Source organism: Neofelis nebulosa, chromosome 6, assembly GCF_028018385.1.
Source record: "Neofelis nebulosa isolate mNeoNeb1 chromosome 6, mNeoNeb1.pri, whole genome shotgun sequence".
Taxonomy (NCBI): domain Eukaryota; kingdom Metazoa; phylum Chordata; class Mammalia; order Carnivora; family Felidae; genus Neofelis; species Neofelis nebulosa.
In genome coordinates, this window is record NC_080787.1 from 40,850,379 (window position 1) to 40,869,751 (window position 19,373).

General features: G+C 38.8%; 1 protein-coding gene across 3 annotated transcripts in view; it reads left to right on the forward strand.

Annotated features, from left to right (window-relative positions):
• Positions 1-19,373, forward strand: part of DNAH8 (dynein axonemal heavy chain 8) — a 335,701-nt gene that overhangs the window by 251,924 nt on the left and 64,404 nt on the right. For all 3 annotated transcript variants that reach the window (XM_058733804.1, XM_058733802.1, XM_058733803.1), the window contains 3 exons: positions 2,326-2,444; positions 4,544-4,746; positions 17,676-17,749. In XM_058733804.1, the coding sequence (XP_058589787.1) occupies positions 2,326-2,444; positions 4,544-4,746; positions 17,676-17,749 (396 nt within the window). The remainder of the gene's footprint in view (positions 1-2,325; positions 2,445-4,543; positions 4,747-17,675; positions 17,750-19,373) is intronic.

Genomic DNA, 19,373 nt, shown 5'->3' on the forward strand with positions numbered 1-19,373 from the left:
TCATCACTGATTTCCTCCCCTCTACACACACACACACACACGCACACACACACACACACACACACACACACACACACCCTGCCCAGCATACACTAGGTGTGTCTGTTTAGTGGCATTTCTGACACATTACGGAGACTCTTTACCTATTCAGCCATGGCTGGGTCCACCTGTGATGGACAGTAAGTTTTGTTTTGTAGTACAGCCACACATGAGTCCCTCAAGCCCAAACAAGTAACTCTGGGAGAAAATAAGGTGGTCTGAGCCTGGCCGGGACTGGTAAGGGAGACCTCAGAGCACCACTGGAGTAAAAAATCAATCAATCAATCAATCAATCAATCATTCACCAATTGCACCCTCTGCTGGCGGGTTAGATTGACACTGGGATAGGCATTATCGTTTCCTCTGTTGATTAGAATTTAATTACCTGTGGTGAGGAATCTGGCAGCTACTACTGCTTAACTATAGAATAAGTACTTTGCAACAGCTATAACCATGCAAGGGAAGTATTATTGGCCCCGCTTTATAGATGAGAAAACAGATTCAAAGGGGTTAAGTACTTGCCCAAGGCCTCATAGCCACTGATGGCAAAGCTGTCCTCTGACCTCATGCTCTTTCCCTGACATCATGAGTTATTTCTCTCCCAGTCACCATTGGACGGGCCAGAAATGAGGGAGCGGTCATCCTAAGGAAAGTTGCAGAAGTTCACGGGAGCTGACATCAGGTGGCCATCGATTTGGGGTCTCTGTGGCAAGAAAGGGCAGAAGGAGAAGGGGTCAGTCTCCCAGCTGAATGGATGTCAGGAAGAGAAATAGAAGTATCTCAAACAGCATCTGCCCTGCTTTGGCATCTCAGGCTGAACTGTTTAGCACCTGGAAGTGGTTTTGTTGACAGAGCCAGGAAAAGGGATGGGAAGTGGAGGTGAGCAACCAGGGGCTGGAAGATATCCCATTGCCCATCACAGACGGGGCTTGCTTGGAAGCTCCATCGGGTAGAGTTCAAAATTAGCAGATGCCCGCCAGGTCAGTAAGCTGGGAACGGACACCCTCTCTCTTCTCGCACCTCCTCTCTAGCCGCAGGTGTGGAGGAGGGCTGCAGGGGGCGATGCGGGCAGCACCCAGGTACCCGTGCAGTAGGGTGGGGCGCCAAGTGTGCAGGGCAGATTCTTTGAGAGCAGTCAACTCCAAGGAGCCACTGCAACAATCTTCAGGAGAAAGGTGGCAGTTGTGAAACAGTTCAGAAATCTTCCTCCTCCTTTTAGTGCCCCAGGGACAAAGTTGGAACGACTGCATTACAGAGCAATTGTTCTGCTGTTCATTTGCATGCTGCCTATATCCTATATGATGGATTATTTGCGGGACGTGGACTTTGGGCGGTTATTTAACCCCTCTGTGCCTCAGTGAGAAATGAGGGTAATACAGGTAACAGTCCAATCCTTGGATCTGGCACACAGTATCTGCTCTGTTGGCTTTTGCCGTTTGCTTGTAGCTCTTACCATGGCTTTTAAAACATGCTTACAAACATGGTCAAAATAATCCCGGCTGCTTGTTGCAGCATCGGGCTCATCAATCTATAGTTTTTGTAATTAATTTTGTCAGTACATGGGCTTCAAGGAGTGCCTTTTAATGCCTCTGAAAATTGGCGTTTCTTGCCATGCCTCTGAAAGAACACGTATTTCAGACCAGCTCTTGGAGAGACCTCTGTTCTTAGGCTTGGGGTCTCAAGGCAGGGAATCACTAAGAAAATAAAAGTTTAGAGTCTGTCATCTACCACTATTTTAAGTAGAGGTCAACATTTAGAGGTTTGGTTATCAGAATGGTCTATATCAGTGGTCCTCAACCAAGGGCAGCTTTGTGCCACCCCCCAGCCCCGCCACCGCCCCGAGAGCATTCGACAATGTCTGGAGACATTTTTCATTGTCATGAGTTGGGGATGAGGCTGAGTAGAGGCCAGAGATGCTGCTAACATTCTGACAGTGTGCAGGACTACTCCCCCAAAATAATCTGGCCCCAAATGTCATTAATATTGGCAGGTTGTTTGTAAACCCCCGTCTATGTTTTTTTCCTCCCTGATCATTTAGTGTAATTGATACACTGTCTTAATTTCCGTGAAAAATGTAGAAAAGCAATGGAAAAACTGAAGGGAATAGTAATTTGAGTCACACATTATTTGAGTCACTGATTCTGAAAAAAAAAAGCAAACTGTGTAGTTATGCTTGAAAAATTATCTGCCTGTGAAGAATGACCCTCTAAAGTTACTCAGTATTCTCTCCAACATGTTCCAATTGTATATATTTCTATGGCTTGCTAATTGGCTTATTTATTTTAGATATCTCGTAATGAGAAGGGATGGAAAAGCTGGTTTGATAAAGATGCTCCAGAGGAGGAAATTATCCCTGATGGATATAACGATTCACTGGATACCTGCCGCAAACTTTTACTTATCAGGTGAGCATATGTATTATCAGACTTAGAAGGATCACTCATCAGATTGTCAAATTACAGATGTTACCTCAGTGAGTTTACTTCACTATGTCCCAGTGGGTATTCTAAGAAACGTGTGCTTCCATATTGTGGTTTGGGATGGCAATTCCTTAGTTCCTTGACAAGCAAATAAAATGGTGGTGGTGGCAGGGAATGTATTAGTGATAGTGTTTTTAGCAGAAGACACATGAAAAATATGCCTTTATTATTCCCTCTGTTCATCATTTGCCACTGAGTGAATCACTTATTGTTGAATTTACTTGATAAAAAAAATAATCCTCACAAAGTTACAAGGCAATTAGTCTACAAGCTGAAATTAAATTTTATTTGAGGAAAAAAATAGGAATTGCCTATTGAAATGTATAAATGTTGTTTTGGCTATTAAAATATGATGTGAAGGGAGAAAATTCTTTTCTTTTCTTTTCTTTTCTTTTCTTTTCTTTTCTTTTCTTTCCTTTTCTTTTCTTTTCTCCTTTCTTTTCCTTCTCACTTTTCATGTTTTCTAAATATCTAGTAGCTCAAAGAAGGCTACTGGAGGAAGCTATGGGAAGGTGTATGTGTGTGTGTGATTTGTGAGCAAGGCAGGAGGGTGGAGGTGGGGAGATGGGGCCACCAAAAGAGCAACAAAAAGATGTAGGATTATTTTGGAGTGGTTTTTGTTTTCCCTAATAATATACACCTGAGCTTGAATTTCTTAGAAAAACTTGTTTCGGGGATATTGTCCACTCTTTGAGAGTAATCAGAATGGTCAGCAGTGGTGACCTCGTGATGTATGGAGTATGAAAGGATTACTTTTTTTTAAAGTTTATTTATTTTGAGAGAGAGAGAGAGAGCACAAGCAGGGGAGGGGCAGAGAGAGAGAGGGAGAGAGAAAATCCCAAGCAGGCTCCATGCTGTCAGCGTGGAGCCCAATGTGGGGCTTGAACACACAAACCATGAGATCATGACCTGAGCCGAAGTCAAGAGGCAGATGCTTAACTGACTGGGCCACCCAGGCACCCCAGGGCTACTTGTTTTTATAGGAATAGATGTGTCTATCTTTTGTCCATCCTTTAAAGAGTGAATCTGTGCCAAACGAGTAGTGTAGTCTACTAGTAAATAAGAATCTGTAGAGCTTGTCTGTGATCCAAAATATCAAATAGTAAATGATATTTCTTTGATGTGTTGCTGTGTATAGAACCTACTACAGTGCAGGCTACACAGATGGTATTAAATAAGTCCTTGCTGATCAACCTACTTTTGGCAACTTTGACACTTTAATTCTCCCCTTGAACACTGCAGAGCTTCACAGTGTGCAGCGGGTTGGCCCCTGTTGTCTTCGGGAGCTGGTGGAGGACACCTCCCCTTGTGTCCCTGCTGAGCCCCAGCACCTAAAGTGGGGCCTGATGCGGTGGGCACAAGATAAATATTTATCAAAGAATAGATGTGGTCCTGCCTATTAGTTTGAATAAGGAATTGCTCACCTGAAGCAGATAGCCTCAGTGACCAGGGGTAATCATTGATGTGATTAAAAAAAACATAACTAATTAGGGGCACCCGGGTGGCTCAGTCAGTTGAGCATCAGACTTCTGCCTGGGTTATGATCTCATCGTTCATGAGTTCGAGCTGTGTTGGGCTTCCTGCTGTCAGTGCAGAGCCTGCTTCGGATCCCCTGTCCTCTCTCTCTGCCCCACCTCTGCTCATGCACGTGCTCTCTCTTGCAAAAATAAACATTAAAAATAAGCTTTAAAAAAACTAATTAAAGCTTCAGTGTAGTTGGTGTGTCTTCTGAAAATGAGACATTTGGATCAACTGGCTTCTAAGGGTTCTTCTGGGTTAACAACAGACCATGTTTTTACCCGCTCTGGCCTATTTTTTCCCAGTGCCTCGCACCAAAACCACATGATTAAATTTGTATTCATTCAGGGATGGGAAACCTTCCCATCCTTCTTACACAGATCTGCAGATCTGGGAATTAGCTTTTTGTCCTTTTCCAGTTAATTACGTTTTTTAGATGCTTAGAATTAAATAGAATGAAAAATGAACACACTGAATTTTTTCCTATAACTTGTATTCATTTCTAGGTCTTGGTGCCCAGACCGTACTGTTTTTCAAGCAAGAAAGTACATTGCAGATTCTTTGGAGGACAAGTACACAGAACCAGTTATCCTAAACCTGGAGAAAACTTGGGAAGAAAGTGATACCAGGACACCTTTGATATGTTTCCTGTCCATGGGATCTGATCCCACAATTCAAATTGATGCATTGGCCAAGAAACTGAAGCTGGGTATGATCAGACATTTATTCAGTTTAGTAAAACCTCTGTATTTTTGCCTCAAACATTGCCTCTTATAATTTCATAACTGATTCTTATTATATATATTGTATATATCTAATTATATCTAATTATATATAATATTATATATATTATAATTATATAATTATTATAATATAGTATAATAATGATATAAATATATATATATATGTATATATATTTTTTTTAAGTAGTAAGCAGATGTCCATACTACATGGATAGCAGACTAGGAAGAATGAACATACAGAACCATTGCCCTGTCTGTATAAAATTACAAAAAACTCTATTTTGTCAGAAATTGAAAAACTATAACCATTATTATAACACACAGTAATTTGGGATTTATTCAATAACTCTTTAGAACGGGCAGCAAGCTAGATTCAAGAAGCGCGGAGACGAACACAAAATAGCTGGGAAAGACAGATACATAAACACGTAATTGTGGCAACTGCTGGAACTGAGGCATAGACACACCTGATTACAAGATCCAGAACTACTCGGGCTGCAAGGGGTAAAGGGAAGGCATCACAGTGATGGTATTTTGAGTAGGATCTAAAAAGGAGTTGAGATTTTAGTAGGTGGGACGGTGGGAGATACAAGGTAAGTTGCTCCAGGGGGAGGAGGCAGGGCAAGGAATTAGAAACACAAAAGTGGTGAGAGCAGTGACTGAGTCAGCACAACCAAAGGACAGGGACCTGTATGGGAAGATGGAGCCATCTTTTTATAGAATAGCTGTTTGTAGGAGGGCTGTTCATCTGCTCCTCATGGTCTGGAAATCTGAATATTGTTGGCATTGCCATTTGGTATCTTTCAGGTTCAGATCTCTGGAACTATCCCTTACTGGGTTAATTCATTTATGTCTTTATAAAGATTATAAAGGTGATTGATTATGCATAACCAAACCTACCCTGTGAAACAAAACTTACATTGAGTTTATTAGTAAGTTAACATAATGTGATATAAAATCAATTTAGTCTTCTCCAAGTATTCACCATGCTATGTGTCCTGCACTAAAAAATTACTGCAAACCATCAGCTTAGGGTATCATGGTCTATGGTCACTCTCTGTTTTCTCATCTTGACTTTTCTCTGTTCACTGTCACCATACCCTTCTATACTCTATATTGATCCATGTTTTAATCGTCACTTTCTTCAGTCTGAACACTGATACTCAATGTAAAGAGCTTCCAGTTGTAATGGCAACTATTCATGGTTAAGTTTTACTAACCACCTTAAAGGTAGACTGTGTTGCTCTGGTATTTATGGCAACATGCCAGTCATCTTCATTGGTCTAAGAGTGATGCCTCTCTTGCAGCCTTGTAGCTTCCAAATCTTCCTCAGGTGTATTCCTTTATGGATATTTGTCCAGTTGCTTTGTCCAGATGCCCCACTTCTCTCTGCTTATGGGTTCCTTTTTCCTGTCTTACTATGCACCAATCTCTATGTGGCAGAACTCTTGGTCTCTGGTGGCTTGTGAGCTTCACTGCTTATATGTTTAGTAAGTTCACCATTCCCAGGGAAATTCCCCTTACTCTCTTGGCCCCAGGTCCAAATAGCAAGGGAAGAAATTCATTGGTTTTGCTTTGGTCACATGTTCCTTTCTGGGCCAATCAACGAATATTGCTGTGGTGATGGATTCATAGCAGGAAGCACATGTGTGGGGCTAGAATGGGGGCATTTCTTAGAAGGGGATATTGTTCCTAGAAGATGGGCATGTTTCCAACTAGAATTACCATTTCAAATGACCTCAAAATAATGCTATTGTCTAGGACCAGAGTTTAAAACAGAATTAAGAAATTCAGGGTTTCTTTTGGGAGAAATTATAACCATGACATTAAATAAATTTAGCTGGAACTGTGCTATCACCTTTACTGTTATTACATGTTATCATACTACTTTGCTTGGCAATTTGGTGATTTCCATTTCTTGCCGTGACTTAAGTTTTTCCAACAATTGTTTAAGCTTCTGTTGGTTGCTTTGTTAGGATACTAAAACAGAGTACATTTGATTTTGATCCTGAAACTCCATGTAAAGAGCTTCCAGTTGTAATGGCAACTATTCATGGTTAAGTATTACTAACCACCTTAAAGGTAGGCTGTGTTGCTCTGGTATTTATGGCAACTTGCCAGTCTTCCAGGACCCAATGAATTTTATACAGAACTCTTTGATGAATAAGTTTTCAGAATGCTAGAAAGTCTCATGCTATTTACTATCCCCCAAATATCTGTGAAAATGAAACTATAATATGTACAGAATAACATAGTAATCTAGTCTCAACTAGAAAGATTTTATTTGGATAACTGGATACTAGACAATCATAGGATACTCAAGGTGAATAGGCTGGAAATCTTGAAATCCAACTACCTTATTTTACAGCTGGGGAAAGTAAAGTCTAGAGATTGGGCCATACAGCTGGCTGGGGACAGACCCAATTCAGGCCTTATCTCAGGGCTTCCAAATCCCACTGCAGTGGTCTGTTCTTTCATTCCCTTTCACTGCCTTCATTGGATGAATTAACCAGTTACCAGACAGCAACTTGAGGAATGGGACCAAATCAAATACATTTTTGTAAGAAAAGAAAAGCTTCTTACTATGGATATTGTCAGGTGCCTGTCAGACTCTGCAGTGAGAGATTTGGAGCAGACAAATTCTGCCCAGAAACACTGTGTGCCTGGGCAAGAGAGAAGACAGGTGTCTTTAGCATGAGAACCCTACCAGAGCCTGGATAACGGAGAAAGAGGATGGATGGGTTTGAAGATAGAATCCAAACACAAGTGAAAGAGAACAAGTAAAATACAAACCCACAAATATACTGAAGTAGGAATGGGGAAATGGGCATAAAAACACATACAGATGAAAAAATTTAAATAACAGGAGAACATTGCATAGTTATGGTAATAAACTTAAAAATATCATTAAAATGGACAAGTTTGTAGAAAAATACAAATTTATAAAATTTTCTCAGAAAGGGCGAAAAACCTGAATACACCAATAATCAAGATGAGAAAAATTAGAAGTTTTTACGTTATGACCTGAGCAGAGGCTCTGGGCTTGGTTTTTTTTTAGTAAATCTTCTAAAACTTTCACATACTTTATTCCATTTCAGAACATAGGAAAAGATGATACATTTTCCTCTTTATTTTGAGGGAATAGCATTATCTTGATAGAAACAGACAAGATAGTAATAACTTCATAAAAGAAATAAAACTACAGATTGACGCTGCCTGTCAATGTAAATGTAAAGATCTTAACTGAAATGCAAACAAAAAAAATCATTGTGTCATTAAAAAAAATAACTTACAAAACAATGGTAATTTTCTTTGACCAAGAAGGAATGCATGGGTGGGTATAAGAAAGATATAGTATTAAGAAATCTCATCAGAACAATAAGTAAAAGACTCTTCCTTAGGCTATCATATTATTACCTTGATAGGTGCTGAAAAGCCTTTTTCTAAAAATTAAACATTTGTATTCGACTTTTAAGAAGTTGATACATATAACATTTTATTAATATGATAATGAATATGAACTTCAGACATCAACATTTTACTTACCGGGAAACAACTAGACACATTGAAGTCAAGAATAAGATAAAGATGTCTGCTATCACCACTATTATTGAGCACTATTGTGGAAGATATAGCTAATGTACTGTAAGAATCATAAATAAAAGATATAACTATTGGAAAGGAGGGACAAAAATCATCATTACTCTCAGGCAGTGTAATTGTCTAACTAGAAACACAAATGAATCAACTGAAGAACTATTAGATTTAACGGGACAGTTTGGTAAGGTGGCTGATCACAAAATAAATATATTAAAGAAATCAATGGAACAATCTTGTAAAATAAAATGTAAAAAATCCCATTCACTATAGCAATAAAAATAAAACTCGGGAATAATTTTTAAAATACCTATTAGAAGAAAACTATAAAACTTTCTTAGAGGCATAACAGTAGGATAGAATAAATGGAGAGTCAAACCACATTCCCAGTGTAAAGATTCAGTATTGTAAAGATGTCAATAGTTGCTAAATTAATCTATAAATTGAAGGAAAGTCTAATTGAAATTCCAACTATATTTCTTGTTCTAATTGGATAGTAGAAAGATCTTAGATCATCTAGAACAATAAATGGACAAGAATAACCAAGAAAACTTTGAAAAGGAAAAAGAATAATGGGGAATGAGCACCACTAGATTTGGAAACCTTTATCAAATGGCAATAATTTAATCAGTGTGGAACTAGCTCAGAGTAGATAAACAGATCAATAAAGCAAAATGAAAGGCCTCAGATTAGGCTCTAGTATCTATAATAAGCTTAGTCTATGATAAGATTCACATTTCAAATCAATGGAGGAAAAATGGATTAGTCAATAGACATTGTTGGGCTAGCCGGTTAACTTTAGAAAAAAGTAACAATTTTATCTTACTTTAAACTCCAAAGTAAATTCTAGGTTAATTAAGCTATAGAAGAAGAAAAAAAAAAGAATGTATTGGTACTATTGGGGTAGCTAAGATTTTCTTAATCATAATATCAGAATCTAAAACCAAGGCGGATAGTTTGGAGTGATGAAGTTTTGAAACTTCTGTATGTCAAAGCACCATTAGCACAAATGAGGATGGACACGTGGGCTGGGAATGACAGCCTTCCATTTTAGCTGGAGACACTGGCAGTCCTTTTTAATGTATATATCACAAATCTTTAAAATATTTGTGCTTTGTCTTGACGATTCTATATGTATGAATTCCTTCCAAGAACATATCAAGAGATACATATCAAAATTTATATACAAAGATGTTTAATCTAGTGCTATTTATAATATTGAAAAATTGAAAATGTCTCACATATAGAAAAGGCTAGAGGTTGAATGAACAAGAATGCATCAACATGATGGAATATTATAGTACCATTAAAAAATTTTCCAATAATATTTAATGACAGTAAAATACTCACAATATGCTGTTAAGAAGTAGAGATTTAGAATAACATCTGTGAGTGTATGTATATATATATATATATATATAATACATACATACATATATATATATATAATTTTTAATATAGCTAGGCTTACAATCCCTTATTCAAAATCCTTGGGGCCAGATATACTTCAGAAATCAGAATAGTCCACCTTTTAGAAAGATAATATTTCATATATTATATAATATACTGCAAATAAGAGTATTAATATTCATAGACATAGGAGTAAAGTCTATAAATAGCCTCATATCCAGTCAGGTCAAGTTTTGCCACTAAAATGATTTTCTGCAAAATTTTCAGTTTTCAGGACGTTTTGAATTTTATTTTATTTATTTTATTTATTTTATTTTTTTTACATTTATTTATTTTTGAGACAGAGAGAGACAGAGCATGAATGGGGGAGGGTCAGAGAGAGAGGGAGACACAGAATCTGAAACAGGCTCCAGGCTCTGAGTTGTCAGCACAGAGCCTGACGCGGGGCTCGAACTCACGGAGTGTGAGATCATGACCTGAGCCGAAGTCGGACACCCAACCGACTGAGCCACCCAGGCGCCCCAGGACGTTTTGAATTTTAAAATGAGGGTAAGCGATTGTGTATTGTGCATACTAAAAAGTTTAGAATGAAAATCTAGGGAGGGATATTCACGACTTTCATTTTCTTCTCTCTACCTTTCTGTATAGTGCTTTCACTATGAGCGTATACTACTTAACTAGATAGAAGAAGTTTTAAAAAAAGAAAGCGAAAAAGGGAAAAAGACACAAGCCTAATTTTGGAAAGAAATGGAAAAGCAGTTGAATTCTTATTAAAGTCTCTCAAATACAAACAAACAAAAAGCCCAAACACCAAAGTGTAATTATACTTTATTATCTGCAGCAACACTTCCTACAATACCTTCTGCATCCATCTTTCTTTTGAGAATTCCTCTTATGATGTTGTGGCATCTTTCTTTACCCTTTCTAGAAATTTGGTCTTGTACTGCATCTTATCTCACTGGTCCCTGCCCTTTGGGACCTTTTCTTCTTAAGGGTAAAGCTTCGTCACTTTTCCAATGTCAATCAATCTAGTTGTTCCAGACCATTCAGAAAATTTATGAAATATTTATTGACCTATGTTAAAAATGAAGAAAGTTTGCAAGTCAATAACTTGAACTTCTGCCTTAAGATACCAGGAAAAGAAGAGTAAATTAAACCCAAAGCAAGCAAAAGGAAACAATAAATGTTTCAGTGGAAAGAAATGAAACGCAGCATACAGAAACAACAAAGAATCAACACAGTATCTTCTTCGAAAAGACCAACAAACACCTACTAACAACCACGAGTGAAAAAAACAAATTAGAATGTTGGTAATATATTGAGCCCCACTCCATAAACCCCACCTCCACAAGACTGTGAAATACGCAAAGAGGTTAATTGAAATTATCCTTTTATAGAGATCAGAAAATATTATTTGATGATCATTAACTTGCCCAAAGTCATAAAGAGATAAGTGAACATTTGATGGCAAGGGAAATAAAGAGTGGTACAGGGAAATTCATTCCCAGGACTTAGTAGACAAATCATGGAAGTAAGTCCCAAAGGTTATACAGAAATAGAAGCTTAAATAAGAAAAGGGAAAGTCTCCATAATGGATAATATATGCCATTACCTCACAGTAAAAAGATAAAAAAATAAATAAAAAGGAAAGGAAGGAAGGAAGGAAGGAAGAAAAAGGAAAATACCAATAATCGATAAATCTTCAGTTTGACCAAGAGTAAGGGAGAGAAGGCTAAGTTTATTAAATCAGGAATGATAGGGGGAAACATCACTACTGACCTGACAAAAATTTAAAAATATCATAAGAGAATACTATGAACAATTATGCCAACAAATTAGATAGCCCAAATGAAGTGGGCAAATTATTAGCAAGAGACAACTACTGTAAGTGACTCAAGAAGAAACAGAAAACCTGAAGAGAACTATAAGAAGTAAAAATACTGATTTAGTAACCAAAAACTTCCACAAAGAAAATACCGGGGCCAGATGGCTTCACTGGTGATTTCTACCAAACATTTAAAAAATAACACCAATTCTTCACAAACTTTTCCAAAAAATAAAAGAGGAGGGAGCACTTCCCAACTCATTTTATGAGACCACTATTACCAATTCCAGAACAAAGATACCACAAGAAAAGAAAACCAATATCTCTTATGAATATAGAAGCAAAAATCCCAAAAAACTACTTTCAAACAAAATCCAGCACCCTATAAAAAGGATTATGCATGGGGCGCCTGGCTGTCTCCATTGGTTAAGCGTCTGACTTCAGCTCAGGTCAAGATCTCATGGTTTGTGAGTTCAAGCCCTACATCGGGCACCACACTGGTGGCATGAAGTCTGCTGGGATTCTCTCTCTCACCCTCTCTCTCTGTCCTTTCCTGGTGTGCTCTCTCTCTCTCTCTCTCTCTCTCTCTCTCTCTCAAAAATAAATAAACAGGGGCGCCTGGGTGGCGCAGTCGGTTAAGCATCCGACTTCAGCCAGGTCACGATCTCGCGGTCCATGAGTTCGAGCCCCGTGTCAGGCTCTGGGCCGATGGCTCGGAGCCTGGAGCCTGTTTCCAATTCTGTGTCTCCCTCTCTCTCTGCCCCTCCCCCGTTCATGCTCTGTCTCTCTCTGTCCCAAAAATAAATAAAAAACGTTGAAAAAATAAATAAATAAATAAATAAACAAACTTAAACAAAATTAAAACTAAAAAAAGGATTATGTACTATAGCCAGGTGGATTTATCCCAAGAGTGCAAGGTTAATTATATATGAAAATTAACCAATATAATATGCCATATGAATAGAATAAGGAACAAAATCCACATAATTATCTGAATAAGTGCAGAAAGGGCATTGAAAAAAATTCAATACTCTTTCATGATGAAAACAAACAAGAATAAAATGGAATAAAAATTTGTTCAAACTAATAAAGAACACCTACCAAAAACTCACAGCTAACATCATATTTAATGGTGAAAGGCTGAATGCTTTCCCCCCAAAGATCAGGAGCAAGACTCTCACCACTTCCATTCAGCACCGTATTGGAGGTTGTAGACAGGGCAGTCAGACCAGAAGAAGAAGTAAAATGATTTCTATTTGCAGATTACATGATTTTGTATATAGAAAGTCCTAAGAAGTCCACAAAAAAAACAAGCAAGCAAACAAACAAAAACTATTAGAGGTAATAAACAAGGTCAACAAGATTGCAGGATATAAGATCAATTTTTAAAAATTTATTATTTTTCTATACAATAGCCAGAGCCCTCCAAAAATGAGATTATACGTGCAATTCCATTTATGGCATCATAAAACATACTTAGGAATAAATTTAACAAATAATTTCAAGACTTATACATTGTAAAGTGCAAAACATAATTGAAAAAAATTAAAGAAGACCTAAATATATGGGAAGACATCCTATGTTCATGGGTCAGAAGACTTAATATTGGTAAGATGTCAGTAGTCTCCAAATGGATCTACAGATTTAACACAACCCCCATCAAAATCCCAGCTGCCTTTTTTGTGTAAATTGACAAGCTGATCCTAAAATTCATAGAGAAATACATAGGACACAGAAGGACCAAAACAGTTTTGACAAGGAAGAACAAAGCTGTAGGTCTCATACTTCCTGAATTCAAAACTTGCTATAAAGATACAGTAATTCAAACAAGATGGTGCTGGCGTAACAATAGACATATATATCCATGGAATTGAATTGCAGTCCCATAAATAACCCCTAACATATATGCCCAAGTGATTTTCAACAAGGGTTCCAAGCTGTTGGATGAGGGAAAAGATAGTCTTTTCAACAAATGGTGCTGGAAAAACTGATATCTACTTTTAAAAGAATGGAGTTCGACCTTTATATCATACTATATACAAAAATCAACTCAAAGTTGACCAGAGACAAATGTAAGGGCTAAAACTATAAAACTCTTAAAGAAAACAGGAGTAAATCTTTGTGACCTTGGATTAGGCAGTGGTTTTCTAGATATGACGTCAAAAACGTAAGCAATAAAAGAGACAATGAATTAATTGGATTTCCTCAAAATTTGAAACTTTTGTACTTCAAAGGGTGCCATCAAAGAAAGTGAAAAAGGCAACTTACAAATGAGAGAAAGCATTTATAAATCATAAATCTGACAAGGGTCTGGTATACAGAGCATATAAAGAACCCTTACAATTCAACAATGAAAAGTCTAATACCCAATTTAAAAGTGAGCAAAGAATTTGAATAGATATTTCTCCAAAGAAGATATATAAATGACCAACAAGCACACGAAAATATCGTCAACATCATTAGTCATTAGGGAGATGCAAGTCAGAACCACAATGAGATAACCACCTCACTCCCAATAAGATAGGTTGAAAGAAAAAGATGGGCAATAACAAGTGTGGGTAAGGATGTGGAAAAATTAGAACTTTTATGCATTGCCGATGGGAATGTAAAATGGGGCAACTGTTTTGCAAAACAGTCTGTCAGTTCTTCAAAAAGTTAAACATAAAGTTACAATATGACCCAGTAATTCTACTTCTAAGTATATAATGAAGTGAATTGAATATATGTCCGCACAAAGACTTATACACGAATGTTCATAGCATTCGTGTTCATTATTCATACTAGCCAAAAAGTGGAAACAGCCCAAATATCCATCAGCTGATGAGTGGGTAAACAAAATGTGGTCCATCCATGCAGTGGACTGCTACTCAGCCATAAAAAGGAATGAAGTTGTGATCCATGCCACAACATGAATGAACCCTGACAACATTATGCTAGTAAAAGGGGACAGAACCAGAAGTCACATATTGTATGATTCCATTTATATTAAATGTCTAGAATAGAGACAGAAAGTAGATTAGTGGTTCCTGGTTGGGAGGGGTCATGGGGAATGACCACGAATGGGTGTGTGATTTCCCTTGGGGGTGATGAGAATGTTCTGGAATTAGATGGAAGTGATAGTTCCACAATGTGATGAGTAAACTAAAAAACATTGAATTATATACTTTGAAAGAGTAAATTATACTTCAGTTTTAAAAGCTTAAGGAAAGAGTTATTGAGCACCTACTGCGTGCCACCCACTGTTCAGGTGCTGGGCTAGCCACCGGGATCTAGCTCCTCCCTTTCCTGGGGCTCACATTCTAGTGTGGGGGTAAAACAGACAATAACCGACAAACAAGTGAGTATATACTATGCTAACAAGAAAAGTACATAATCAGCTAAGAAAGAAGCAGCGTGAGGGACAGAGTGATGGGAGAGGTGTGCTGTTTTACATGGGATGGGCCAGGGAAGCCTTGCTGAGAGGGTGAGGAAGATCTGCAGTGTGAAGGAAGTGAGGCAGTGCAACTCTCAGGGGGACATCTTTCAGGCAGAGGGAATAGCAGTGAAGCTGGAGTGTGCCTGGGGAGCAGGCCGTTGCAGCTGGAGGAGAGTGAAGTGAATGGCTGAGCGGGGGGAGAGTAGTGAGGTAAGGTGTGTGTGTGTGTGTGTGTGTGTGTGTGTGTGTGTGTGTGTGTATTGTGTTCATGCAGTGTGTGTGTGGAGTGTGTGCATGTAGTGTGTGTGTAGAGTGTGTTTGTAGTGTGTTTGTGTGAGTTTGTGAGTGTGTGTAGTGTGTGTTCGTGAGTGTGTATGTAGAATGTGTGTAGAGTGTGTTCATGTAGAGTGTGTAAAGAGTGTGTGTGTAGAGAGAGTGTGCTGAGTGTGTGTAGAGTGTGTAAAGTGTGTGTGTGGAGAGTATATGTGTAGAGTGTGTACGTGTAGTATGTGTGTAGAGTGTGTGTGTAGGGTGTTTAGGTGTGTGTGTGTGGATAGAGTGTGTGTAGAGTGTGTACATGTAGTGTGTGTTTGTAAAGTGTGTAGGTGTGTGTGTAGAGTATGTGTAGAGGGAGAGTGTGGAGAGTGTGTACGTGTAGTGTGTATGTAGAGTGTGTAAAGAGTGTGTGTGTGGAGAAGAGATAGTGTGTAGAGTGTGTATGTGGGGTATGTGGAGTGTGTAAAGGGAGAGAGAGAGAGAGAGAGAGAGTGTGTGTGTGTGTGTGTGTGTGTGTGTGTGTGTGTGTGTCTGCAGTGGGGGCTATTGTGTGTGTTTAGAGTCTGTAGCTAAGAACTTTGGACTGGATTTTGGGTTTTGCTCTGAATGAGATGGGAAGCCATCAGATGGTTCTGAGTAGAGCATGGACATGATCTGATTTAGGGCTAATCCCTCTGTCTGCTGGGGGAAGAAGAGCTAGTAGGGAACAAGAGCAGGGGACAGGAGTGCGAGTGAGGTCACTGGTTAAGCTTTTGCAAAAATCCAGGCGAAAGATGATGGAACCTTGGGCCAGGGAATGAAAGTGGAGATGTGGAGAAGTGAGCAGATTCTGGGTGTGTTTTGAAGGGATGCCTCTAAGTCTCCTCCTAATCCGTTCATGGATCAATATTAGAAAGCCAGGCCACCTGAATGGAAAGCAGCTCTTCCTTTTCAAAGGTGTATTTCAGAAGAGTTGGAAGGAGACAGGAGATAGACTGTGGCTCACACTCAATGTGTTATCACTGTTTGTCCCTATCAAACCTTCCCCCCATTGACCAATTGAACATTTGTGTGTTCTTCAAATGAAGGGCTCAGCATCTCTTTGAATGATCCAGAGTCTCCTCCATTCAAGTCCCACCTCCCTTTTCTTCTCCTTTGGTAGGTTGTGTGGATTCTTCTCGGCTTTCTCTGGGAGCAGTGCCTGGTTCCACCTCAGCCCCTTGCAATTCCTGATTCTTCAAGCGGTGCACTGATATCTACAAAATATCTATGACAATCCTCTGTCAGGCACCCTTGCAAAGTTTCTCCCTGTGACCCTGAGTTTATGAATAGTCTCTAATGTTGTAATTTACAGAGCCTCACAGAATCTCTGTCCGTTAGCCATGCAGTGCTGTTCAAATGATGTATGTCCTGACAACTTCTCTGGTTCCTGACATACTTCCTCCCACCCCATAAATTTCTCCATCACTTATAACCTCCTCTAGTGGTTCCCAAGTTAGCCTCACTGTTTTCGCTACCACAGTGCCCCACTTCACTGAGGATCCAGGCTCATCTGGGATAGAAGGGCAAAAACATTCCCTGCTTCGCAATGTCTGACATCCTTTTCTGGCCCTGAGATCATGCCCCTAAAACTCAAGGAAATTGGGTCTACAAAAGTTTGCTTGAGAATTTCCAATTCCAGTTTCACAAGCATGATCCAGAGACTTCTTCATTTAGTGAGTTCATGTGGCACGGTGCAAGTGGGTTCTCTGCCTGGGACCTCAAATGCACTAAAGAGTCTAAATAGCGGATTCTCCCCCGAATTGTAGTCATACTTCTGATGTTGGAGTGGCCTCCACTTTCTCTTCATGCTTAGTTCCGAGGTGGTGATCTAATCTAAGGAGCAGTTACCCCTGAATACAGTCCTCCTGGGGCTGAGTTGCCTTGAGTTCTATCTCAGAAAATAGACAATCATGCAAACAAACCCAAAATGGACAGAAAGCACTGCAACCCTGACATCTTAAAAGAATAAAAACCCAATTAAATTTTCACTGAAGCATCTGTTAAAACACCAAAGAAAGATTCTAATCAAAATATACAGCAAAACTCAAAAATCCTCTTTCCCTCTAAATACCTGTGATCACCTCATTTCCAAAATCCCCAAACTCTCTAAAAACCCAACCTCGTGTCCTTTGTATGTCTTTGCCCTCAGCTTTCCAGACAGTGCCTCCAGTTTCTGTGCCACTCATTTCTGTCATCAACACAACCAAAGGCCACACCTGTTTGAATAACAAGGGCCCTTGTTAGAAGCCATGGTGGGAGGGAGGCCATGACCATTGAGGAATTATTTTTTTTGTCCCAATCCTGTTACAAAATTTACATCTTATCACAGTGGTCCTTCTCCTATGTTACAGAATGCAGAACTATCTCAATGGGGCAAGGACAAGAGGTACATGCTCGAAAGCTGATTCAGGTGTCCATGCAGCAGGTAGGTGACAAGGACAACTACTCCTAGTGCATCATTCTTGCTATTAGTCCTCTGGACATCAGGTCTACCTGGGACTGCCACAGTGATGGCTTAAGCATTGTGCCTGTGATGCTCCATCATCATTTTCCTTTTTTTTTTTTTTTAAACAAATAATCTAGTTGAGAAATGGGCTGAAGACATGAATAGACACTTTTCCAAAGAAGACATCCAGATGGTTTTTTTTTTTAATTTTTTTTTTTGTTTTTTTAACGTTTATTTATTTTTGAGACAGAGAGAGACAGAGCATGAATGGGGGAGGGTCACAGAGAGAGGGAGACACAGGATCTGAAGCAGGCTCCAGGCTCTGAGCTGTCAGCACAGAGCCTGACGCGGGGCTCGAACCCACGGACCGTGAGATCATGACCTGAGCCGAAGTTGGACGCTTAACCGACCGAGCCACCCAGGCGCCCCCCCCTTTTTTTTAATGTATGTATAGTCAATCTGTGATTACCAATGGATTTTAAAGTTTTTAATGTTTTTATTATTTGTTTATTTTGAGAGAGAGAGAGAGAGAGAGAGAGAGAGAGAGAGAGAAAGGGACGGACAGAGAGAGAGAGAGAGAGAGAGAATCCCAAGCAGGCTCCACGCTGTCAGTGCAGAACCTAATGCAGAGCTCAGTCTCACAAAGTGTGGGATCATGACCTGAGCCAAAATCGAGAGTTGGAAACTTAACCAGCTGAACCACCCAGGCATCCCTGATTACCAACGAATTTTAAACTGCAAGCTGGTTTGCTCCTGACATCCCCACAAAAAGCTTGTTTTATTTTCTATAGTGTAAGCTCTATCTTATTTTCACTAAATATTTTTTTTTGACAACTTGGCAGACACACTTTCTGGTTTCTAGGAATGGAGCTCTAGCAAGTCTTGGAATTTGACAATCAACATTAATAGATAGTGCTTAAGAAGTGACAGACCGAGACAGTTACATTTCAATTTTTGGTTAAAGTCAGACTTTATTCTTTTCATTAGTGGATAGTTGCAGATGAATAAGAAATATTTGAGGATGTTATGTTTAAATATTGATGATGGTTTTTATTGAAAATTGCAAGCTGGATGGACTCTTGAGAAATATTTTCCATCACACCTAATAATACACAGGACATTAATTTTCTAGAGATGCTTGGTTGATAACAATTTCAGCTGTGATAAGAAATTGTACCACTTACAAAAATAAAGTAAGATCTCGGTTTATTTCTAAGCTTTTGATCTCCAAATGTCTGTAGCAACTTTGGTACAGCTTTTTCTTGGGAATTAATGACAAGAGAGGGTTAATGAGCTAAGGCTCTGCTTGGGCCATCGAATTCTCAAGTTAGTCATTATTTCTCAAGTGCCCTAAGCCTTTTTCTTTATCACTTAATTATATTCAATAATCTATTGTATCTAATTTATATATATCAAGGCAGTTACATATAATTATTTTTACTCAGATCAAGTGATTCACTCCAAGGAGTGATTTGACAGTTTAATTCTGGGTCTTAAATAATTTCTTTTGTTTCCGTGAATGAGAAACTTCTAAATTTCAGCGGTACATTCACACTAACCTTCTTTGGAATATTAGCTTTTATAACTTCCATGTCCTGTTTCT